The following is a 26,728-nucleotide window of genomic DNA, read 5'->3' on the forward strand; positions in this document are numbered from 1 at the left end:
GTGAACTGCGGAACAGTCTAACGAGCCCAGTCCTGCCCAGCGTCAGCAGTTCCCCCTGCAATGACAAAATGAAACAGCTATAGGGTAGGAGACCGCAAGCTAACTGCAGGATAGAGAGAGAGAGGATGAGTCAAGTACTGCACCATATCATTAAAAGCCCAGCTGGAGTAAACGACATACGGCATATATATCTTCAGACAGACGCAGTATTCTTGAAGAGATAATAATGGTAAGTGGGGGGATGGGTTGCCTCTGTGTCTGCGCATCATGCGGTCTTTTTTATAACTGCATGGGATATTACTGTAGCCTGCAGTAACCTTGACTAGTTGCTACAGTACTGTAGCCTACTATTGCAGTACAGTGCATGATGAGACGGAGTGAAGGAGACTGGAGTGGCGCATGTCGGGTTATTTGTTCACAATGTGGTCAGCAGCATATTTGCATGTTCCTGTTATAGTCTATCTATATAGACAATTAAAATGTATAATATTGCAGAGGTGCCTAAAAAGGAATGTATTCTGCTGCAATAACAACTCTTTATTACATTCATTATATTATTGTTTACTTTTTTAACCTCTAAACATTGGAGGCTCTGTATGTCATTGTATCCATACACAGTACCAGTCAAAAGTTTGGACACACCTACTCATTCCAGTGTTTTTCTTTATTTGGACTATTTTATACATTGTATAATAATAGTGAAGACCTCAAAACTATGAATAAAATAAAATTGTATTGGTCACAGACACATTTTTAGCAGATGTTATTGTGGATGTAGCGAAATGCTTGTGTTCAAATAAAATACCATTTTATTGTTCACATACAGATGTTTAGCAGATGTTATTGCGGGATCAGCGAAATGTTTCCTAGCGCAAGTGAGTAGGGTTCCATTATTAAAGTGGCCAGTGATTCAAAGTCTATGTATATAAGGCAGCAGCCTAAGGTGCAGGGTTGCGTAACCGGGTGGAAGCCGGCTAGCGATGGCTATTTAACAGATAGAAGCTATTTTTCAGTCTCTCGGTCCCATTTGATGCACCTGTACTGACCTCGCCTTCTGAATGATAGTGGGGAGAACAGGCCGTGGTTCGGGTGGTTGATGTTCTTGATGATCTTTTTGACCTTCCTGTGACATCGGGTGCTCTACAGTTGCGGGCAGTGCAGTTGCTGTACCAGGCGGTGATACAGCCTGACAGGATGCTCTCAATTGTGCATCTATAAACATTTGTGAGGGTTTTAAGGGCCAAGCCAAATTTCTTCAGCCTACTGAGGTGGAGTTGTTGTTTCCTGTTTTTACCACCTGGGGGTGGCCGTCAGGAAGTCCAGGACCTAGTTGTACAAGGCGGGGTTCACACCCAGGGCCCCGAGCTTAATGATGAGCTTGGAGGGTACTATGGTGTTGAATGCTGCACTAAAGTCAATGAACAGCATTCTTGCATTTGTATTCCTCTTATCCAGATGGGATAGGGCACTATGCAGTGCGATGGCAATTGCATCGTCTGTGGATATATTGGGGCGGTAAGCAAATTGAAGTGCGTCTAGGGTGTCAGGTAAGGTAGAGGCTAAATGATCCTTAACTAGCCTCTCAAAGCACTTCATGATGACAGAAGTGAGTGCTACAGGGCGATAGTCATGTAGTTCAGTAACCTTTGCTTTCTTGGGAACAGGAACAATGGTGGACATCTTGAAGCATGTGGAGACATCAGACTGGGATAGGGAGAGATTGAATATGTTCGTAAACACTCCAGCCAGCTGGACTGCGCATGCTCGGAGGACTCGGCTAGGGATGTCGCCTGGGCCGGCAGCCTTGTGAGGGTCAACACGCTTAAATGTCTTATTCGCGTCAGCCACGGAGAAGGAGAGCCCACAGTCCTTGGTAGCAGGCCACATTGGTGGAACTGTGTTATCCTCAAAGCGGGCAAAGAATGTATTTAGCTTGACTGTAAGCAAAACGTTGGTGTCCGCGACGTGGCTGGTTTTCCTTTGTAGTATGTGATTGTCTGTAGACCCTGCCAAACAAATGATTGTGCCTGAGCTGTTGAATTGCAACTCTACTTTGTCTCAGTACTGACGTTTTTCCTGTTTGATTGCCTTATGTAGGGTACAACTACACTTTTTGTATTTGACCATATTTCCAGTCCCCTTGCCATGGTTAAATGCAGTGGTTTGCGCTTTCAGTTTTGCGCCAATGCTGCCATCCATCCACGGTTTCTTTTTTGGAAGGTTTTAATAGTCACAGTGGGTACAACATCTCCTATGCACTTCCTGGTGAACTCAGTCACCGTATAACACACATGGAATTATGTAGTAACCAAAAACGTGTTAAACAAATCAAAATATATTTCATATTTGAAAATCTTCAAAGTAGCCACCCTTTGCCTTGATGACAGCTTTGCACACTCTTGGCATTATCTTAACCAGCTTCATGATGTAGTCACCTGGAATGAATTTCAAGGAAAAGGTAAAAAGTTTTTAAAAGTTAATTTGTGTAATTTCTTCCCTGCTTAATGCGTTTGAACCAATCAGTAGTGTTGTGACAAGATAGCGTTGGTATACAGAAGATAGCCCTATTCGGTAAAATACCAAGTCCATATTATGGCAAGAACAGCTCAAATAAGCAAAGAGAAATGACAGTCCATCATTACTTTCAGACATGAAGGTCAGTGAAGAATTAACATTTCTTTGAACGTTTCTTCAAGAGCAGTCGCAAAAACCATCAAATGCTATGATGAAATTGGCTCTCATGAGGACCACCACAGGAAAGGACGACCCAGAGTTACTTTTGCTGCAGAGGATAAATTCATTAGATTTACCAGCCTCAGAAATTGCTGCCCAAATGTGACCAACCACCTTGATTCGGTCTTATGTAACAAAATCTGAACTTGTGTTTATTGGATAAAAGCAGAGACACAGAGCTACAAAATGGAATTGCATATGCTGCATTTGAGGGACAATGGGAAAGTAATTCTGCTTTGAAAGTTGATAAAATTGTAACCTCACTTTTTAGAAAATGGCCTTTGAATGTTTTGGTACCTACTGGAGAGCTCTTCTTTGTCTCCACCCTTTCAGCATCGTTCACACCCTGTTAAGCATTAGCCCCACACATCTCTAAGGGTTTATCCGAGTTCTGTCCTAACAACAGCAGTCAAGCACCTAAGCTAATTGGCTAATGTTGGCTAGCTTGCTATCTACTTCCAGATGCAAATGAGAGAACAGCTCACAGACCGTTTTACTCACCCTAGAATAGTGGTTTGGCTGTTTTTATGTTATCCAGAGCGTTGGTGACTGCAACTGTGCTGCTGGCAACAATTTAGGCTTTTTTTGCCAACATTTACTGACACCGGCCATATTCAATGGGTGTTTACAGTTCGTAAATTCGTCAAGTTATTCTGCACTCTAGCACACTCAGACAAGAGTGCTCTGAAATCGGAGTAGATTTACCAGCTAGGTCTATCAACATTTGTCGTAGTGACATTCTATTGAAATGGACACTTCCATAGTGGAGTCTTTTGTTAAGACATGTAGCTAACTAGCTAGCTAAGCAATGAACCATAATCCCAACTCATGACATTACTAACCTGCATGAATCAGTGTTAGACAGGATTAGCTACACATACAGACCATCTTATATAGACAGAAGCGTGCTATATGGAATTCCAATCCGAACTAATTTCTCGGCATGTCCAGCCTACTCATTGTCGCAGCCAATCATGGCTAGTGGGGAGGTTGATTTTTTTTCCACGGCTAAACCAACTAGGCTCGTAATTTAACAATTTTATTTGTATTTACAGATGACATACAAGTCTGTTATTAAGGCACATAAAAGTTCACATTCCAGAAGGCATTTCTGCTGTTCAGAGGAGACTGCTTGAATCAGGCCTTCTTGGTTGAATTGCTGAAAAGAAACCACTACTAGAGAACACCAATAATAAGAAGAGACTTGCTTGGGTCAAGAAACACAAGCAATGGACATTAGACTGGTGGAAATCTGTCCTTTGGTATGATGCGTCCAAATTTGTGAGACGCAGAGTAGGTGAATGGGTGATCTCCGCATGTGTGGTTCCCACCGTGAAGCATGGAGGAGGTGTGATGGTGTTGGGGTGCTTTGCTGGTTACACTGTCAGTGAAGTATTTAGAATTCAAGGCACACTAAACCAGCATGGCTACCACAGCATTCTGCAGCGATACGCCATCCCATCTGGTATGCACTTTGTGGGATAATCATTTGTTTTCAACAGAACAATGACCCAACACACCTCCAGGCTGTGTAAGGGCTATTTGACCAAGAAGGAGAGGGATGGAGTGCTGCATCAGATGACCTGGCCTACACAATCACCTGACCTCAAACCAATTGAGATGGTTTGGGATGAGTTGGACCGCAGAGTGAAGGAAAAGCAGCCAACAAGTGCTCAGTATATGTGGGAACTCAAGACAGTTGAGAAAGCATTCCAGGTGAAACTGGTTGAGAGAATGCCAAGAGTGTGCAAAGCTGTCATCAAGGCAAAAGGGTGGCTACTTTGAAGAATCTAAATATATATATATTTTTTGAGTTTAACACTTTTTTGGTTTCTACATAATTCCAATATTTCATAGTTTTGATGTCTTTATTATTCTACAATGTAGAAAATAGTACAAATTAAAACCCTTGAATGAGTAGGTGTGTCCAAACTTTTTACTGGTACTGTATGTGTTCTACTGTACAATGAAGTTGAACTAATACTTCACCATATTCCAACCTTAACCTACATACAGACTTAAATGCCCCCTTGGTCAAACCAATTGGACTAACTAATTGTGTAATACCATTTCTGAATTACTTAATTGAGCAGCTTCATCACCTCGCTCTTTCTCCTGGGGTTATAATTTAGTGCCAAGTCCGGTGACGTTAGAAGCCCTATTCATGAATTGCTATATCACATGGTGTAATGCACTCTCTTACCACTGCATAATATAGCACATGATGTTCAGTTGCAGAATTGCTCATTAGTCATGTCCTAAACAAGATAGGAGTTGGTCCATCCTCCATGTTATATAGGTTAGCCATTTCAGGCCTTAGGAATGCCTAGCAGCACCATTGGGCACCACCATAACTCAAACTCAAATGTGTCCCTCTCTCCCTGCCTCCCTTGCAGCACTCCTCACAGCCTCTGTTCCTGGGGACAGTGACCTGGGTGGTCCTAACCTTTGTCCTCTCTGTGACCTCCCTCCCTGCCGATGCTGAGAAGGGAAGGAGGAAAGTTGTTCATGTACTGGGTAAGATCTCTGACTTTGTCTCTATCCCCATCCCACAAATATTGCTTCACTACATACTGAGGTACGTAGGCTACAAAAATCCATCTTTCCAGAAGCAAGTCTCTCACCGTTGCCACTTGTTATAGACCCCCTTCAGCCCCCAGCTATGCCCTGGACACCATATGTGAATTGATCGCCCCCCCATCTATATTCAGAGTTCGTACTGTTAGGTATCCTAAGCATGTCCCAGTTTAACACCCTGGCCGTCCTACAATCTAAGCTAGATGCTCTCAATCTCACACAAATTATCAAGGAACCTACCAGGTACAACCCTAAATCCGTAGCCATGGGCACCCTCATAGATATCCTGACCAACTTGCCCTCTAAATATACCTCTGCTGTCTTCAACCAGGATCTCAGCGATCACTGCCTCATTGCCTGCTTGCGTAATGGGTCCGCGGTCTACCGGCCACCCCTCATCACTGTCAAATGCTCTCTAAAACACTTCAGCGAGCAGGCCTTTCTAATCAACCTGGCCGGGTATCCTGGAAGGATATTGACCTCATCCCGTCAGTAGAGGAAGCCTGGTTGCTCTTCAAAGGTGCTTTCCTCTCAATCTTAAATAAGCATGCCCCATTCAAAAAATGTAGAACTAAGAACAGATATAGCCCTTGGTTCACTCCAGACTTGACTGCCCTTGACCAGCACAAAAACATCCTGTGGCGTTCTGACTCAATAGCCTTGGCTTCTCAAATGCCTGCCTCGCCTGGTTCACTAACTACTTCTCAGATAGAGTTCAGTGTGTCAAATCGAAGTGCCTGTTGTCCGGACCTCTGGAAGTCTCTGGGGGTGCCACAGGGTTCAATTCTCGGGCCGACTCTTTTCTCTGTATACATCATTGATGTCGCTCTTGCTGCTGGTGATTATCTGATCCACCTCTACGTAGACAACACCATTCTGTATACATCTGGCCCGTCTTTGGACACTGTGCTAACAAACCTCCAAACGAGCTTCAGCGCCATACACTCCTTCCGTGGCCTCCAACTGCTTTTAAATGTTAGTAAATCTAAGTGCATACTCTTCAACCGATTGCTGCCCGTGCCCTCCCGTCCGACTAGCATCACTACTCCGGACGGTTCTGACTAAGAATATGTGGACAACTACCTAGGTGTCTGGTTAGACTGTAAATTCTCCTTCCAGACTCACATTTAGCATCTCCAATCCAATATTAAATCATGAATCGGCGTCCTATTTTGCAACAAAGCCTCCTTCACTCTTGCCGCCAAACATAGCCTAATAAAACTGACTATTCTACCGATCCTTAACTTTGGCGATGTCATTTATAAAATAGCCCCCATCACTCTACTCAGAAAACTGGATGTAGTCTATCACAGTGCCATCTGTTTTGTCACCAAAGCCCCATATGCTACCCACCACTGCCACCTGTATGCTCTCGTTGGCTTGCCCTCACTACATATCCATCGCCAAACTCACTGGCTCCAGGTCATCTATAAGTCTTTGCTAGGTAAAGCACTGCCTTATCTCAGCTCACTGGTCACCATAGCAACACCCAACCGTAGCACGCTCTCCAGCAGGTATATTGCACTGGTCATCCCCAAAGCCAACGCTTACTTTGGCTGCCTTTCCTTCCAGTTCTCCGCTGCCAATGACTGGAACGAATTGCAAAAATCACTGAGTCTTATATCTCCCTCTCTAACTTTAAGCATCAGCTGTGAGCAGCTTACCGATCACTGTACCTGTACACAGTGTCATGAACCGGTTCAAAGTTCATAACAAAAAGGGAGACAACATGGAGCTAAGGAATAACAAAATATATTTATTAACTAAAGACAATTAACAATGGTGTGTGTAGTCAGTAATCAGTAGTATAAGTGAGTGGTGGCATGCATTAATGTGATAATGAGGGGTGTTGAAAGGTGCCAACGCAAACAAACAAAAACAGCCACAAAAATGCCACAGCCGTAGGCTTAGATTTAATGTACAGTGAGGAGAACAAGTATTTGATAAACGGACGATTTTGCAGGTTTTCCAACTTACAAAGCATGTAGAGGTCTGTCATTTTTATCATAGGTATACTTCAACTGTGAGAGACGGAATCTAAAACAAAAATCCAGAAAATCACATTATATGATTTTTAAGTAATTAATTTGCAAGGTGCCCAAGCAAACCAAAACAAACAAACAAACAAACAAACAAACAAACAAACAAACAAACAAACAAACAAACAAACAAACAAACAAACAAACAAACAAACAAAAATGCCACAACCCAAAATCTATCAGTGTCTGCATGGAGAGAGTCTCCTCAATGAATGGTGAAGAGGTGCATTTATCCTGGGACACACCCGAGCCCAGGTGTGTTTCATGGTCCTGGGCTGCTGCACCTCTTCATCCATGGTCCTGGGCTGCTACACCTCTTCATCCATGGTCCTGGGCTGCTGCACCTCTTCATCCATGGTCCTGGGCTGCTGCACCTCTTCATCCATGGTCCTAGGCTGCTGCACCTCTTCATCCATGGTCCTGGGCTGCTCACCTTGTGAAGCTGTTCGCAACAAGCCTGCTGCTGCACCTCTTCATCCATGGTCCTGGGCTGCTCACCTTGTGAAGCTGTTCGCAACAAGCCTGCTGCTGCACCTCTTCATCCATGGTCCTGGGCTGCTACACCTTGTGAAGCTGTTCACAACAAGCCTGCTGCTGCACCTCTTCATCCATGGTCCTGGGCTGCTACACCTTGTGAAGCTGTTCACAACAAGCCTGCTGCTGCACCTCTTCATCCATGGTCCTGGGCTGCTACACCTTGTGAAGCTGTTCACAACAAGCCTGCTGCTGCACCTCTTCATCCATGGTCCTGGGCTGATCACCTTGTGAAGCTGTTCGCAACAAGCCTGCTGCTGCACCTCTTCATCCATGGTCCTGGGCTGCTGCACCTCTTCATCCATGGTCCTGGGCTGCTGCACCTCTTCATCCATGGTCCTGGGCTGCTGCACCTCTTCATTCATGGTCCTGGGCTGCTGCACCTCTTCATTCATGGTCCTGGGCTGCTGCACCTCTTCATTCATGGTCCTGGGCTGCTGCACCTCTTCATCCATGGTCCTGGGCTGCTACACCTCTTCATCCATGGTCCTGGGCTGCTGCACCTCTTCATCCATGGTCCTGGGCTGCTGCACCTCTTCATCCATGGTCCTGGGCTGCTGCACCTCTTCATCCATGGTCCTGGGCTGCTGCACCTCTTCATTCATGGTCCTGGACTGCTACACCTTGTGAAGCTGTTCTCAACAAGCCTGCTGCTGCACCTCTTCATTCATGGTCCTGGGCTGCTACACCTTGTGAAGCTGTTCTCAACAAGCCTGCTGCTGCACCTCTTCATTCATGGTCCTGGGCTGCTACACCTTGTGAAGCTGTTCGCAACAAGCCTGCTGCTGCGCCTCTTCATTCATGGTCCTGGGCTGCTGCACCTCTTCATCCATGGTCCTGGGCTGCTGCACCTCTTCATCCATGGTCCTGGGCTGCTGCACCTCTTCATTCATGGTCCTGGGCTGCTACACCTTGTGAAGCTGTTCTCAACAAGCCTGCTGCTGCACCTCTTCATTCATGGTCCTGGGCTGCTACACCTTGTGAAGCTGTTCGCAACAAGCCTGCTGCTGCGCCTCTTCATTCATGGTCCTGGGCTGCTACACCTCTTCATTCATGGTCCTGGGCTGCTACACCTTGGGAATGCATCCATGTGGATTACGCCGAGATTGACAAGCAACATTTCCTTGTTGTCGTCGATGTCCATTCCAAGTGGATGGAAGTGTTCCCTACTCAACTGACCACAGCTGAGAAGACCATCAATCTTCTCAGACACCTGTTCGCATCCTTTGGACTAGTTAAGGAGCTCGTATCGGACAATGGCCCTCCTTTCACGTCAAATGATTTTGAAATGTTTCTCAAGAATAACGGAGTAAGGCACATCCTGTCACCACCTTACCATCCGGCATCAAACGGAGCAGCGGAGCCGTGCAAACCTTTAAGAAGGCCTGGACTAGACTCGAGGTTCAGTCTGTGCCCACCCACCAAAGGCTTCCCCGGTTCCTGTTTAATTACCGTAACACCCCACACACAGTAACGGAATGTACACCAGGTGAACTGTTTCTGAAACGCCAACCACGTACCCGCCTGACATTGTTGAAACCAGACTTGTCAAGCACTGAGGCAAAGCACCAGCTACAGCAGAAGAAGTCTCATGACAGACACTCAAAGACTGCCAGAGAATTCAAAGAGGGAGAGAGGGTGATGGTACGTGATTTCAGACACCCTAAGTGCTTGTGGAACTCAGGTGTGATCTTGACTTATCAAGTCCAAATTGGTCATCGCCAGGTCAACGTTCATGTGGATCATCTGCTACAGTCCAACGCCCCAGCAGAGACATGCCGAGAGAACAAGAACAATAACGACCCCCAGGACTATTCTCCTGACTGTGGATGTACAGGAGAGACAGAGCCTGACCTTCCACCTAAACCTGTCCCAGCACAGGAAGCCCAGGAGGAGTCGAGACATCCTATTCGACAGCAAAGGGCACCACAAAAACTTGACCTGTGAGTTGAGCTGGTTATGTCATGTTTTGTCTTATATTGTCTTGTCATTATGCTTTCCCTTCTGTTCGTTTCCCCCTGCTGGTCTTATTAGGTTCGTTCCCTTTTTCTATCCCTCTCTCTCTCCCTCCCTCTCTCTCCTCTCTCTATCGTTCCGTTCCTGCTCCCAGCTGTTCCTCATTCTCCTACTCACTCATTTAGTCTTTCCACACCTGTTCCCTATCTTGTCCTCTGATTAGAGTCCCTATTTCTCCCCTTGTTTTCCGTTTCTGTCCTGTCGGATCCTTGTATATTGTTCGCCGTGCTGTGTCTTTGTCTCGCCCTGTCGTGTCTTGTTTCCCTCAGATGCTGCGTGTGAGCAGGTGTCTGAGTCTGCTACGGTCGGTGCCTTCCCGAGGCAACCTACAGTTTATGGTCGAGTCTCCAGTCTGTCCTCGTCACTACGAGTGGAATTAGTTTTTTATGTTTTGTTTTCTGCTCCGATTTGTCTAGGAGTATTGCCTATTTCCTTTACTGGAATAAAGACTCTGTTTTCGCCAAGTCGCTTTTGGGTCCTCATTCACCTGCATAACAGGTTAAGGAGGTAACAGACAGTAAAACAAATAAACACTTTAATATGTCCTAGATAAAAGGAAAGGGACCTGAGTTAGTTATTGGGACACAAACTCCATCTTCGGGGCAGAATAATCCAGTGGATTTGTGCTGGACTTTGAAAAGTCTGCTTCAACCCAGTAATTGAAAGAATGCATTTTTCAGATATTGCATTAGTAGTTCCCTAATGTATTTACCTTGTTCTCTGGGAGTTAAACACTATGGGGGAGGAGTGTAGTATCTGGGATCTACATCTGTTTATATTAGTTACTGTGCTGTTTCTAAGCAGTAATGTATTACGGCAGTGTTACGTTACTACACCTAATAGGACATGCACATGCGCACTAGGGTGCCGCGAACTGTAGAGCACGAGGGGTTTTGACTAAACGAAAACCAACTGTACTCCCGTCTCCTACCTGGTCATTTCTCCACAACACAAATATTACATTGAGCAATGTAATAAAGTAATGACTTTTCAACTAAGTTACCTTACACATTATATTGGCTGGCGATTTGTTAGATACGCTATCCTTACAAACCACATAGCATATCATTACAGCAGTATGTACAGGTATGTTAGCTAGCTACCTAACATTAGTTGGCTATTTATACATCAAACTTGCAAGTGTATTAACAATAGGATATCTAACTAACTAGCCAACTTTTATTTACTTGATTATTCCCGTCATTCTTAGCTTAGCTAAATGGTAGAGTCGTTGTGCGTTCTCAGTGGACATTCGGGTGCTTTCGTAAATTTGCTCTGGCTATCTACTCCGATTTCAGAGCACTCTCGTCTGAGTGTACAGAGCGCAGAATTCATTTACGAGAGCTCAACACTGGTTGAATATTCAATTGTTTCCAGCAGCACAGTTACAGTCACCAATGCTCTGGATAACATGAAAACAACCTAACCAGCTCTGCTAGGGCGAGTAAAATGGTCAGAGTGGTTTCATTTGTGTCTGGAAGTAGATAGCAAGGTAGCCAACGTCAGCTTGGGTACATGACTGCCAGGCAAGAACGCTCAAATCAACCTCACTCCTCGGCTCGAGGAGTTTACAAACGGACAATCTGACAATGCTCTGAATTTATGAGCACACTCCAAATTAAATTTAAGAACACACCTGAAGTTGTAAAATGTCTAACTAGTAATTTGTAGGCTAACTAGCTAGCAAGAGGTTGCATAGCAACAGCATCAACTTCTGGTAGACAGGCAAAGAGCTAGTACATTCAACTGAAAGGATACCGTTCGGTTACAGTATAATAAAAGTTAACTAATAGTATATAGTATGTAGTATATACTCATTAAGTATGTAGTATACAGTATGTTAGTACGGGTATTTGAACAAAGCTCAGAAGTTCTTTCTTCGATGAGGCAGTGCCAGGGACACAGAACAAGGCTTGCTGGGGTCTGGTCTTGATGATGAAACACACATCTCTCAGGTGACACGTCTCCTCACCCCCATTGGCCCCCACAGGGGAAACGATAGCCATTGTAGAGAGAAGAATATAGTATGTGAGCAAGGAAGATCCACAAAGACTATCTAATTATATACACTTTCACTATCCTGATATTTTAACTGAAGTTTGGGTGGTTCCCATAACTGTAGCAGTAGTCCCTATATACAGTGCATTTGGAAAGTTTTCCGACCATTTCCAGATTGTGTTACATTACAGCCTTATACTAAAATGGATTAAATCATTTTTCCCCTTTATCACTCTACACACAATACCCCATAATGACAAAGCAAAAACACATTTTTAGAAATGTTTGCAAATGTATTACAAATTTTAAAAAATGGAAGTATCCATACCCTTTACTCAGTACTTTGTTGAAGTACCTTCGGCAGCGATTACAGCCTCAAGTCTTCTTGGGTATGATGCTACAAGCTTGGCACACGTGTATTTGGGGAGCTTCACCCATTCTTCTCTGCAGATCCTCTCAAGCTCTGTCAGGTTGGATGGGGAGTGTCGCTGCACAGCTATTTTCAGGTCTCTCCAGAGATGTTTGATTGGGGTCAAGTCCGGGCTCTGGCTGGGACACTCAAGGACATTCAGAGACTTGTCTCGAAGCCACTCCTGTGTTGTCTGCTGTGCTTAGGATCTTTGTCTTGTTGGAAGGTGAACCTGCGCCCCAGTCTGAAGTTTGCTCCGTTCATCTTTCCCTCGATCCTGACTAGTCTCCCAGTCCCTGCCACTGAATAACATCCCCATAGCATCATTCACCGTAGGGATGTTGCCAGGTTTACTCCAGACGTGACGCTTGGCATTCAGGCCAAAGAGTTCAATTTTGGTTTCATCATAGAGAATCTTGTTTCTCATGGTCTGAGAGTTCTTTAGGTGCCTTATGGCAAACTCCAAACGGGCTGTCATATGTCTTGTACTGAGGAGTAGCTTCCGTCTGGCCACTCTGCCATATAGGCCTGATTGGTGGAGTGCTGCAGAGGAACTCTGGAGCTCTGACAGAGTGACCATTGGATTCTTGGTCACCTTGCTGACCAAGGCCCTTCTTCCCCGATTGCTAATTTTGGCCGAGCGGCCAGCTCTAGGAAGAGTCTTGGTGGTTCCAAACTTCTTCCATTTAAGAATGATGGAGGCCACTTTGTTCTTGGGGACCTTCAATCCTGCAGACATTTTTGGGTTCCCTACCCCAGATCTGTGCCTCAACACAATCCTGTTTCGGAACACAGCAGACAATTTCTTCGACCTCATGGCTTGGTCTTTGCTCTGACATGCACTTATATAGACAGATGTGTGCCTTTCTAAATCATGTCCAATCAATTGAATTTTTCACAGGTTGACTCCAATCAAGTTGTAGGAACATCTCAAGGATGATCAATGGAAACAGGATGCAGCTGAGCTCAATTTCGAGTAACATTGCAAAGGGTCGGAATACTTTTGTAAATAAGGTATTTCATTCTTTCATTTTTATAAATTTGCAGAATTTTGAAAACATCTGTTTTGGTTTTGTCGTTATGGAGTATTGTGTTTAGATTGATGAGGGGGGAAAGGTATTTAATCCATTTTAGAATAAGGCTGTAACATAACAAAATGTGGAAAAAGTCAAGGGTTCTGAATACTTTCTAATGCACTGTAGGTAAAGTACAGATACAGGTCAGCTCAAGGGTATCATATTCACTCTTCAATAAGGTCTGGAGGGGCGCACTGACATTTTTTCCACTCGCCGTTAAAATGCAAAACAAATTGTCCTCTATCCGTCTTTTAGGGAATTGTCAATGCTCCCTGACTGCCTAGCTTTCATTTATGTGATCATTAGCGAGCTGGAAACAGTCAAAAAACTGTGTGAATGTAGGTACGATATCATTTCTACAGGGTTTCAATTTGGTCTTAGTCATGTTAAAGTAAATTGAGTTTTTTTCCCTGCCAAAAAATACATTTTTTAAAAAAAATATTATTATGATAATGTGTTAATCAAACCACCTGCAGGCCAGAGTGGACCCCCTTGCAGGACCAGATCATTGAAAAGCATAATTCCTCCCAACCTTACCTCTCCTGACCATTCTTCTTCCTTTATTCTCCCTCTTTGTGTCCAGAGGATGACACTGGAGCAGTGATCGTTCAGACCGCCCCTGGTAAAGTGATCACACACCGGGGAGGCTCCATCACTCTGCCCTGCCGCTACCACCACGAACCCGAGAGCTCCGACCCCAACCGCATCCGCATCAAGTGGACCAAGGTGACGGATGCACTGGTGTTTGAGGACGTGTTTGTGGCGTTGGGCCTTCAGCAGAGGGTGTTCAGATCGTACCGGGGTCGTGTGTCCCTAGAACAGAATGGACCGGGAGACGCATCTGTCATCATCCACAACGTCACTTTGGAGGACTACGGACGCTACGAGTGCGAGGTCACCAACGACATGGAGGACGACACGGGATTTGTCAACCTGGATCTTGAAGGTCAGGGGTTAAGGTTGAAGGGTTCAAATCAAATCACATTTGATTTTCATATGCTTCGTAAACAACAGGTGTAGACTAACAGTGAAATGCTGACGTATGGGCCCTTCCCAACAATGCAGAGAAAAACAATTATAACATAAGGAATACATACACAAATCAAATCAAATTTATTTATATAGCCCTTCTTACATCAGCTGATATATCAAAGTGCTGTACAGAAACCCAGCCTAAAACCCCAAACAGCAAGCAATGCAGGTGTAAAAGCACGGTGGCTCTGAAAAATTCCCTAGAAAGGCCAAAACATAGGAAGAAACCTAGAGAGGAAGCAGGCTATGAGGGGTGGCCAGTGCCGGGTGGAGATTATAACAGATTATAACCGAGCATGGCCAAGATGTTCAAATGTTCATAAATGATCAAACATGGATCATGGTCAAATAATAGTAATCACAGTGAACAGGTAAGGGTTCCATAGCCGCAGGCAGAACAGTTGAAACTGGAGCAGCAGCACTGCCAGGTGGACTGGGGACAACGAGGAGTCATTATGCCAGGTAGTCCTGAGGCATGGTCCTAGGGCTCAGGTCCTCTGAGAGAGAGAAAGAAAGAAAGGGAGAAAGAGAGAATTAGAGAGAACATACTTAAATTCACACAGGACACCGGATAAGACAGGAGAAATACTCCAGATATAACAGACTGACCCTAGCCTCCCGACACATAAACAGCAGCATAAATACTGGAGGCTGAGACAGGACGGGTCAGGAGACACTGTGGCCCCATCCGATGATACTCCCGGACAGGGCCAAACAGGCAGGATATAACCCGACCCACTTTGCCAAAGCACAGCCCCCACACCACTATAGGGATATCTTCAACCACCAACTTACCACCCTGAGACAAGGCCGAGTATAGCACATAAAAATCTCTGCCACGGCACAACCCAAGGGGGGGTGCCAACCCAGACAGGAAGAACACGTCAGTGACTCAACCCACTCAAGTGATGCACCCCTCCTAGGCACGGCATGGAAGAGCACCAGTAAGCCAGTGACTGAGCCCCTGTAATGGGGTTATAGGCAGAGAATCCCAGTGGAGAGAGGGGAACCAGCCAGGCAGGGGCAGCAAGGGTGGTTCGTTTCTCCAGTTCCTTTCTGTTCACCTTCCCACTCCTGGGCCAGACTACACTCAATAATAGGACCTACTGAAGAGATGAGTCTTCAATAAAGACTTGAAGGTTGAGACCGAGTCTACGTCTCTCACATGGGTAGGCAGACCATTCCATAAAAATGGAGCTCTATAGGAAGGAGCAAGTCCATGTAATGCTTTGTAGGTTAGCAGTAAAACCTTGAAATCGGTCCTGGCCATAACAGGAAGCCAATGGAGGGAGGCTAGCACTGGAGTAATATGATCATTTTTTTGTTCTAGTCAGGATTCTATCAGCCGTATTTAGCACTAACTGAAGTTAATTTAGTGCTTTATCCGGGTAGCCGGAAAGTAGAGCATTGCAGCAGTCTAACCTAGAAGTAACAAAAGCATGGATTCATTTTTCTGCATCATTTTTGGACAGAACATTTCAGATTTTTGCAATGTTACGTAAATGGAAAAAAGCTGTCCTTGAAACAGTCTTGATATGTTCGTCAAAATAGAGATCAGGGTCCAGAGTAACGCCGAGGTCCTTTACAGTTTTATTTGAGACAACTGTACAACCATGTCAGATTCAACAGAAGATCTCTTTGTTTCTTGGGACCTAGAACAAGCATCTCTGTTTTGTTCGAATTTCAAAGTAGAAAGTTTGCAGCCATCCACTTCTTTATCTGAAACACAGGCTTCCAGCGAGAGCATTTTTGGGGCTTCACCATGTTTCATTGAAATGTACAGCTGTGTGTCATCTGCATAGCAGTGAAAGTTAACATGATGTTTTCGAATGACATCCCCAAGAGGTAAAATATATAGTGAAAACAATAGTGGTCCTAAAACGGAACCTTGAGAAACACCGACATTTACAGTTGATTTGTGAGAGGACAAACCATTCACAAAGACAAACTGATATCTTTCCGACAGATAAGATCAGGCCAGAACTTGTCTGTTTAGACCAATTTGGGTTTCCAATCTCTCCAAAAGAATGGTGATCGATGGTATCTCAAGCAGCACTAAAGTCTAGGAGCACGAGGACAGATACAGAGCCTCGGTCTGACGCCATTAAAATATCATTTACCACCTTCACAAGTGCAGTCTCAGTGCTATGATGGGGTCTAAAATCAGACTGAAGCATTTTGTTTACATTGTTTGTCTTCAGGAAAGCAGTGAGTTGCTGCCAACAGCTTTTTCAATTTCTTTTGAGAGGAATGGGAGATTCCATAGTTTAAAAAATATTTTCTGGGTCAAGGTTTGGATTTTTCAGAGAGGCTTTAATACTTCCACTTTTAGTGAGTTTGGTACACATCCGGTGGATAGAGAGCCGTTTATTATGTTCAACATAGGAGGGCCAAGCACAGGAAGCAGCTCTTTCAGTAGTTTAGTTATAGGGTCCAGGATGCAGCTTGAAGGTTTAGAGGCCATGATTATTTTCATTATTGTGTCAAGAGATATAATACTAAAACACTTGTGTGTCTCTCTGATCCGAGGTCCTGGCAGAGTTGTGCAGACTCAGGACAACTGAGCTTTGGAGGAATACGCAGATTTAAAGAGGAGTCCTTAATTTGCTTTCTAATGATCATGACCTTTTCCTCAAAGAAGTTCATGAATTTCTTACTGCTGAAGTGAAAGCCATCCTCTCTTGGGGAATGCTGCTTTTTAGTTAGCTTTGCGACAGTATCAAAAATATATTTTGTATTGTTCTTATTTTCCTCAATTAAGTTGGAGAAATAGGAAGATCAAGCAGCAGTGAGGGCTCTTCAATACTGCACGGTACTGTCTTTCCAAGCTAGTCGGAAGACTTCCAGTTTGGTGTGGCGCCATTTCCGTTCCAATTTTCTGGAAGCTTGCTTCAGAGCTTGGGTATTTTCTGTATACCAGAGAGCTAGTTTCTTATGACAAATGTTTTTTGTTTTTATGGGTGCAACTGCATCTAGGGTATTGCGCAAGGTTAAATTGCGTTCCTCAGCAAGGTGGTTTACTGATTTTTGTCCTCTGACGTCCTTGGGTAGGCAGAGGGAGTCTGGAAGGGCATCAAGTAATCTTTGTGTTGTCTGAGAATTTATAGCACGACTTTTGATTCTCCTTGGTTGGGTTCTGAGCAGATTATTTGTTGCTATTGCAAACGTAATAAAATGGTGGTCCAATTGTCCAGGATTATGAGGAAAAACATTAAGATCCACAACATCTATTCCATGGGACAAAACTAGGTCCAGAGTATGACTGTGGCAATGAGTAGGTCCGGAGACATGTTGGACAAAACCCACTGAGTCGATGATTGCTCCGAAAGGCTTTTGGAGTGGGTCTGTGGATTTCTCCATGTGAATATTAAAGTCACCAAAAATTTGAATATTATCTGCTATGACTACAAGGTCAGATAGGAATTCAGGGAACTCAGTGAGGAACACTGTATATGGCCAAGGAGGCCTGTAAACAGTAGCCTTAAAAAGTGATTGAGTAGGCTGCATAGATTTCATGACTAGAAGCTCAAAAGACGAAAACTATTTTTTTTGTTTTGTAAATTGACATTTGCTATAGTAAATGTTAGCAACACCTCCGCCTTTGCGGGATGCGTGGGGTATATGGTCACTAGTGTAACCAGGAGGTGAGGCCTCATTTAACACAGTAAATTCATCAGGCTTAAACCATGTTTCAGTCAGGCCAATCACATCAAGATTATGATCAGTGATTAGGTCATTGATTATAACTGCCTTGGAAGTGAGGGATTTAACATTAAGTAGCCCAATTTTGAGATGTGAGGTATCACGATCTCTTTCAATAATGGCAGGAATGGCAAACACCGCCATGTTTAGTTTTGCCCAACCTAGGTCGAGTCACAGATACCGTCTCAATGGGGATAGCTGAGCTGACAACACTGACTGTGCTAGTGGCAGACTCCACTATGCTGGCAGGCTTGCTAACAGCCTGCTGCCTGGCCTGCACCCTATTTCATTGTGGAGCTAGGGGAGTTAGAGCCCTGTCTATGTTCGTAGATAATCGAGAGAACCCCTCCAGCTAGGATGGAGTCCGTCACTCCTCAACAGGCCAGGCTTTGTCCTGTTTGTGGGTGAGTCCCAGAAAGAGGGCCAATTATCTACAAATTCTATCTTTTGGGAGGGGCAGAAAACAGTTTTCAACCAGCGATTGTGTTGTGAGACTGCTGTAGAGCTCATCACTCCCCCTAACCGGGGCCAGAGACAATTACTCGATGCTGACACATCTTTTGAGCTGATTTACACGCTAAAGCTATGTTGGACTTGGTGACCTGTGACTGTTTCTTTACACAACGAGTAATGATAACTTGGTTATATACATAGGGTACCAGTACCGAGTTGATGTGCATGGATACGAGGTAATTGAGGTCGACATGTACATATATGTAGGGATAAAGAGACTAGGCAACAGGATAAATAATAAACGGTAGCAGCAGCGTATGTTATGAGTCGAAAGAGTTAGTGCAAAAGGGGTCAATGCAGATAGTCCGGATAGATGTTGGTTAACTATTTAACTAGCAGTCTTATGGCTTGGGGGTAGAAGCTGTTCAGGGTCCTGGGGGTAGAAGCTGTTACGTACAATGGTGCCGAAGGAGATGGCTGCCATTTTACGATCCCGTAACCAATTGTGTTATTTTGTACATAATGTTTCTGCCACCGTGTCTTATGACCGAAAATAGCTTCTTGATATCAGGGCAGCGATTACTCACCCCGTTCTTGAGGAAATCTTCTTCTTCAACAATTCGGATGGGAAGGATTTACTCCAGACACCAGACAAGGCCCTCATCCCCGTCATTCGTAGAAGGAAAAGATGGAGGTATATCATGGACGACGGTCTGGGTGCCTTGTAAGGATCCGTCGCCGAGAGGGTAATCTCCCTTCATAATCGACAATAAAATAGACAAACTACGAGCATGCATATATCCTACCAAAAGGACATTAAAACTGTAATGTATTATGTTTCACCGAGTCGTGGCTGAACGAAAACATGATTAACATAGAGCTGGCGGGTTTTAAGCTTTTCCGGCAGGATAGTATAGCGGCCTCTGGTAAGACAATGGGAGGCGGCCTATGCATATTTGTAAACAACAGCTGGTGCACGAAATCTAAGGAAGTCTCGAGGTTTTGCTCGCCTGAGGTAGAGAATCTCATGATAAGCTGTAGACCACACAATTAACCAAGAGAGTTTACATCTATATTTTTCATAGCTGTCTGTTTACCCCTGCAGACCGATGCTGGCACTAAGACCGCACTCAATGAGCTGTATACTCAAATCAGTTTTACCTCATTTCTATCAGCATGTGCAATCAGAGGGAAAAAACTCTAGACCACCTTTACTCCACACACAAAGATGCATACAAAGCTCTCCCTCACCCTCTATGGCAAATCTGACCATAATTCCTGATTACAAGCAAAAACTAAAGTAGGAAGCACCAGTGACTCGGTCAATAAGAAAGTGGTCAGATGAAGCAGATGCTAAGCTACAGGACTGTTTTGCTAGCACAGACTGGAATATGTTCCAGGATTCTTCTGATGACATTGAGGAGTACACCACATCAGTCACTGACTTCATCAATAAGTGCATTGATGACACCATCCCCACAGTGACCGTATGTACATAACCAAACAAGGCAACATCCGCACTGCCGCTTTCAAGGAGCGGGACTCTAAACCAGAAGCCTATAGGAAATCCCGCTATGCCCTCGACGAACTGTCAAACAGGCAAAGCGTCAATACAAGACTAACATTGAATCGTACTACACCGGCTGTGACGCTCATCGGATGTGGCAGGGCTTGAAACTATTACAGACTACAAAGGGAAGCACAATAAGAAAGTGGCCAGTGACACGAACCTACCAGATGAGCTAGTGTTACTTGCCTCACTTCAAGGCAAGTAACACTGAAACATGCATGAGAGCACCAGCCGCTCCGGACGACTGTGTGATCATGCTCTCCATAGCCGATGTGAAGAAGACCTTTAAACAGGTCAACATTCACAAGGCTACAGGGCCAGACACATAACAGACACATAACCAGAACGTGTATTGCGAGCAAGTGCTGACCAACTGGCAAGTCTCTTCACTGACTGAGTTTATTTTTCTTCACCTTTTTTAAGTAGGCAAGTCAGTTAAGAACAAATTCTTATTTTCAATGACGGCCTAGGAACAGTGGGTTACCTGCCTAAATGACTACCGACCCGTAGCACTCACATCTGTAACCATGAAATGCTTTGAAAGGCTGGTCATGGTTCACATCATCACCATTATCCCAGAAACCCTAGACTCACTCCAATTTGAATAATGCCAAACAGATCCACATGTTACGCAATCTATATTGCACTCCACACTGCCCTTTCCCACCTGGACAAAAGGAACACCTATGTGAGAATGCCATTTATTGACTTCAGCCTAGCGTTCAACACCATAGTGCCCTCAAAGCTCATCACTAAGCTAAGGATCCTGGGACTAAACACCTCCCTCTGCAACTGGATCCTGGACTTCCTGACGGGCCACCCCCAGGTGGTAAGGGTAGGGAGCAACACAGCCGCCACACTGATCCTCAACATGGGGGCCCCTCAGGGGTGCATATTCAGCCCCCTCCTATTCTCCCTGTTCACTCATGACTGCACGGCCAGGCATGACTCCAACACCATCATCAAGTTTGCTGACGACACAACAGTGGTAGAGCTGATCACCCAAAATGATGAGTCAGCATATAGGGAGGAGTTCAGAGACCTTGCCGGGTGGTGCCAGGACACCAACCTCTCCCTCCCCGTGATCAAGACAAAGGAGATGATTGTGGACTACAGGAGAAGGAGGACCGAGCACGCCCCCATTCTCATTAACAGGGCTGTAGTGGAACAGGTTGAGAGCTTCAAGTTCCTTGGTGTCCATATCACCATCAAATGATCATGGTCCAAACAAACCAATATAGTCGTGAAGAGGGCATGACAAAGCCTATTCCCCCTCAGGAGACTGAAAAGATTTGGCATGGGACCTCAGATCTTCAAAAGGTTCTACAGCTGCAAAACCGAGAGCATTCTGACTGGTTGCATCACTGCCTGGTATGGCAACTGCTCGGCCTCTGACCACAAGGCGGCATGGAAGCCTAGTGGTTAGAGCGTTGGACTAGTAAACGGAAGGTTGCAAGTTCAAATCCCCAAACTGACAAGGTACAAATCTGTCGTTCTGCCCCTGAACAGGCAGTTAACCCACTGTTTCTAGGCCGTCATTGAAAATAAGAATTTGTTCTTAACTGACTTGCCTAGTTAAATAAAGGTAAACATTTTTTTTTTAATGGCACTACAGAGGGTATTGCGTACGGCCCAGTACATCACTGGGGCCCAGCTTCCTGCCACCCAGGACCTCTATATCAAGCAGTCAGAGGAATGCCCTAAAAATTGTCTAAGACTCCAGCCACCCCAGTCATAGACTGTTCTCTCTACTACCGCATGGGAAGCGGTACCGGAGCGCCAAGTCTAGGTGCAGGAGGCTACTAAACAGCTTCTACCCCCAAGCCATAAGACTCCTGAACAGCTAATCAAAGGGCTACCCAGACCCCCCTTTTACGCTGCTTCTACTCTCTGTTTATAATCTATGCATAGTCACTTTAACTCTACCTACATGTACATATTACCTCAATTACCTCAACTAACTGGTTCCCCCACAAACTGACTCAGTACCGGTACCCCCTGTATATAGCCTCCACATTGACAGTACCGGTACCCCCTGTATATAGCCTCCACATTGACAGTACCGGTACCCCCTGTATATAGCCTCCACATTGACTCAGTACCGGTACCCCCTGTATATAGCCTCCACATTGACTCAGTACCGGTACCCCCTGTATATAGCCTCCACATTGACTCAGTACCGGTACCCTCTGTATATAGCCTCCACATTGACTCAGTACCGGTACCCCCTGTATATAGCCTCCACATTGACTCAGTACCGGTACCCCCTGTATATAGCCTCCACATTGACTCAGTACCGGTACCCCCTGTATATAGCCTCCACATTGACTCAGTACCGGTACCCTCTGTATATAGCCTCCACATTGACTCAGTACCGGTACCCCCTGTATATAGCCTCCACATTGACTCAGTACCGGTACCCCCTGTATATAGCCTCCACATTGACTCAGTACCGGTACCCCCTGTATATAGCCTCCACATTGACTCAGTACCGGTACCCCCTGTATATAGCCTCCACATTGACTCAGTACCGGTACCCTCTGTATATAGCCTCCACATTGACTCAGTACCGGTACCCCCTGTATATAGCCTCCACATTGACTCAGTACCGGTACCCCCTGTATATAGCCTCCACATTGACTCAGTACCGGTACCCTCTGTATATAGCCTCCACATTGACTCAGTACCGGTACCCCCTGTATATAGCCTCCACATTGACTCAGTACCGGTACCCTCTGTATATAGCCTCCACATTGACTCAGTACCGGTACCCCCTGTATATAGCCTCCACATTGACTCAGTACCGGTACCCCCTGTATATAGCCTCTCTTGTTATTTTACTGCTTCTGTTTCATTATTTTAATTTTATTTTCATTTTTTTTACTTAACTTTTTTTTCATAACTTCTTAAAGCATTGTTGGTTAAGGGCTTGTATGTAAGCATTTCACTGTAAGGTTGTAACTGTTGTATTCAGCACCTGTGACAAATAAAAATGTATTTTATTTTATTGGTTGGTTCTGATGCACCAAGTCCGTTGGTTCCAGACTTGGTGCATCGCTATCGCTTGCCATGCGGTAGCAGAGAGAACAGTCTATGCCTTGGGTGACTGGAGTCTTTCACAATTTTGTAGGGCCTTCCTCTGACACCGCCTGGTATAGATGTCCTGGATGACAGAGAGCTGTGCCCCAGTGATGTATTGGGCTTTACTCACTGCCCTCTGTAGCGGTTTGATGGGTTATATGTGGTGTAAGACCTCAGTCAAAATGAAAAATGAAGTATTTGAAAATGTAACAGGCAGAATGGAGTTAGTGTTTTTCAGCTTTCACAACATGAGTAACTTGTCCTCATAGTTCAGTATCTCTCTCTCTCCTCCAGGCGTGGTGTTCCCATACTACCCACGGGTGGGGCGCTACAAGCTCAATTACCACCAGGCTGAGGACGTGTGTAAGGAGCAGGATGCCATCCTGGCCTCCCATGCCCAGCTCCACAAGGCCTGGCTAGAGGGCCTGGACTGGTGCAACGCAGGCTGGCTGGAGGACGGCTCCGTCCAGTACCCCATCTCCCACCCCCGGGACCAGTGTGGCCGCAAGGACACCCCTGCAGGGGTACGCAACTACGGCTACAGACACAAAGAGGATGAGCGCTACGATGCCTTCTGTTTCACCTCCAACCTCAATGGTGAGTGTGTGGTGTGTGTGGGGTCCTTTCCATGCTTACTTTGTACTTTTCTTGAGCAGATGAGATATATGAACATTGATTGGTGACGGGTAGATTCCCCAGATATCTTTCCACTGTATTGCCTCTGCTCTGACTATACAGTGTTTTCAGATCTGTGCAGACGAAGGGAGGGAGATGAGGCAAGATGTATTAAGATGCAGCCAGAGTCCACAGCAGCGATAGGAGCCTGTCTCTGATCCCTGCCTGTGATCCCCTAACCTTGTGTTGATTCCGCCCTCTTAAAAGGGCCACAGGGTCTTCTAGCTGTGCTTTTATCTCCTCTCCTTTGATTTCCATCAACACTTCCACACAGTCGTGGCAGGGGAAGAAGCCTAGCCTGGTTCTATGGCTCAAAACAAATTTAGGAGCACTGCTGCTACACTGCTGCTCTACTGTACAAGAACTCATCATGACAGAATTATCCATATGCTACCAGGGAATTGAAACATTCAATTTGGAGAATCTTGATTTATGGGTACAGCCGTTGAGTGCTACGGTAAGATTGTGACTCAGTCGGCAAAGAAATAACAACATTGGATGCATTCCGAGACAAAATAGATTTTCATTTTTTTTATTCTCCTGAGACTGAATAAAACTAATGATTTTCTTCCTGTGAACAGTAAAGTAAAAGTCATTTTGTCAACAATATCTGAGCATCTGCCTAGTTAAATAAAGGTTAAATAAATCAAATTAAAACAAATCTGAACTAGAGAAGATAAAGTACACAGTAGCCATAGTCCAACATTAACCTGGTTCTTCATAGTGGAGGCCTAGCAGTCTCTTCATTGCAGTGAGTTAATGACAGTCAACAGACAGACTGGCCTGAGATGGGGGCTATCTTCAGGAGTAATGGTAGGGGATACTGTTGCACTGACCAGCTGGAAGATATTAACACAGTAGCCTTTGGGGAAATATGAGACAATATTCCTCCCTAACAGGCATCAGCCACATAAACAAACGCAAAATCGATAGCCAAGAGTAAGGCTGTTGGCAGCCGTTCTGTGGTAGAAAACTACCCTGTGTTTTCTAGGGTTGCTTTTTTATTTCTCTCTGTAAAAACTTAACTCAGCTTCATTTTAGCTCAAATACTTTCTGCAATCATGATTCCAATTCTGTAAATTCTGGTAGGCGAGAAGTCTTCCCAGTGCAAGATGCAAGTAGAAATTGAAGTATTTTACTGTCCACCGATGCTGTATTGCTTTTCGATTTTGAGCAGCTGCCCAGACCGATGTTCGGTTGATTAGAGATTGGGAACACATTCTACAGGCGAGGTATCAGACTGGTCTAGGCCATAAGAACTCAGGATCTCTCCCCTCAGGGAATCTGCTGCTGTCTCATGTGGTTCCCTGTCTTTATTTCTTTGTCTCACACCCCTGGCAATTTCTCTCTTTGTCTTTGTCTTTGTCTTTGTCTCTCTCTCTCTCTCTCTCTCTCTCTCTCTCTCTCTCTCTCTCTCTCTCTCTCTCTCTCTCTCTCTCTCTCTCTCTCTCTCTCTCTCTCTCTCTCTCTCTCTCTCTCTCTCTCTCTCTCTCTCTCCTCCCCTCCTCTCTCCTCCAGGTGAGGTGTATTTCCTGAAGCGTTTTAAGAAGGTTAACTATGCTGAGGCAGTGAAGGCGTGCCTGCGTGACAGCTCGGTGGTGGCCAAGGTGGGTCAGCTCTATGCTGCCTGGAAGATCCAGCTACTGGATCGCTGTGAGGCCGGCTGGCTGGAGGACGCAAGTATCCGCTACCCCATCGTCAACCCACGCACCCGCTGCGGAGGGCCCCAACCGGGGGTCCGCCACCTGGGCTTCCCCGACTTGAAGTTCCGCCTCTACGGGGTTTACTGCTTCCGCAAGAACCAAGAGAATGTTAATGTTGATGTAGTTAAGATGACACAGCGCCCAGGGAAGAGCAGCAAGGACATCCCCATGAACACCACTACCACCAGAAACATCTAGAGAGACTGAGACGAGGGTTTCTTAGGATCACTGCTGCTACAACATAGCTCCATCCATTGCTTTAAAATAAACAATGTTGCTGAACATTACTGACAAGACATGCTAATTTGCAGCAGGATTCACCAGAAAGAGTGTGGTTCAGTTAGGGGCGGAATCTTTATCTCTGTGATTTCTCTTGTCTTAAATGAGGTGGCAGTCATGTTGAGGTTGGTTTGTGCGCACACCATTGTCTCAGAGAGGCTAGTAAATGCATCAGATCATTATTTCCCAGGCACAAAAATGAATGCCATTGTTTACTATGTGTCTATTAGAGACATGGAGAGAGACCACAGGCATAATGGGGGCTCAGACTTCACAGTGTGTTCTGTTCTCCAAGTGGCTTCATTTCTGAAGGAAAAGCAGACTACTATCATGCCTAATCTATCTGCAAATGTTGCCAGGTGCCAGCATGATGCCCAAGCTTTGCCTGGCATGGCAGAGCACTGCTTAGAGGTGCCCTTTGAGTTCTACTGCGCCCCCAGTCGTCCGCCTCTATCCGGTTGCCATGTTTGGGTAGAGCCATCTGAAACGTTTCTCCTCAGTAACTAACTAAGTACTGGCAACCGACCAGAGCTCAATAAACATAGTGAATGTTGCACTTTTAATTAGATATATTTTATGAGGAAATGGTTAGTCTATAGCAAGCATGTTTTACCTGGAGCTAATTTTAGTAACTGATGCTGATCTAACTGAACTTTGTTATAGCTGCTTTAATAGCTGCTTGATTACACCATGTTTCTATGCAGCCATGGCCATTGATTGCACTATTTGTTCAATTGTGAAAACCACAATTTAACTGTATCAGTCATTATCTTGATGTATGAATTGTATCTATAGCGAGGGCTATATGCTGAAGCTGTGATTCAAAAGTAATAAATTCGATATTGACAATA

At 45.1% G+C, this 26,728-nt stretch overlaps 1 protein-coding gene across 1 annotated transcript; it reads left to right on the forward strand.

Moving 5' to 3' along the window:
* Window positions 1-58: 58 nt before the first annotated feature.
* Window positions 59-26,728, forward strand: hapln4 (hyaluronan and proteoglycan link protein 4). Its single transcript, XM_046293378.1, has 5 exons — window positions 59-229; window positions 5,130-5,250; window positions 13,966-14,328; window positions 23,515-23,817; window positions 25,414-26,728. Exons 1-5 carry the CDS (start codon window positions 227-229, stop codon window positions 25,794-25,796), a joined length of 1,173 nt encoding a protein of 390 aa, XP_046149334.1. The 5' UTR covers window positions 59-226; the 3' UTR covers window positions 25,797-26,728.

Source organism: Oncorhynchus gorbuscha, linkage group LG02 (assembly GCF_021184085.1).
Source record: "Oncorhynchus gorbuscha isolate QuinsamMale2020 ecotype Even-year linkage group LG02, OgorEven_v1.0, whole genome shotgun sequence".
Lineage (NCBI taxonomy): Eukaryota > Metazoa > Chordata > Actinopteri > Salmoniformes > Salmonidae > Oncorhynchus > Oncorhynchus gorbuscha.

What these genes read in the sequence shown, in the direction of transcription:
- hapln4 (XM_046293378.1), top strand. An exon ending in TGTCAACCTGGATCTTGAAG is followed by an intron (nt 14,329 to 23,514) that starts GTCAGGGGTTAA and finishes TCTCTCCTCCAG; the next exon opens with GCGTGGTGTTCCCATACTAC. An exon ending in TTTCACCTCCAACCTCAATG is followed by an intron (nt 23,818 to 25,413) that starts GTGAGTGTGTGG and finishes TCTCTCCTCCAG; the next exon opens with GTGAGGTGTATTTCCTGAAG.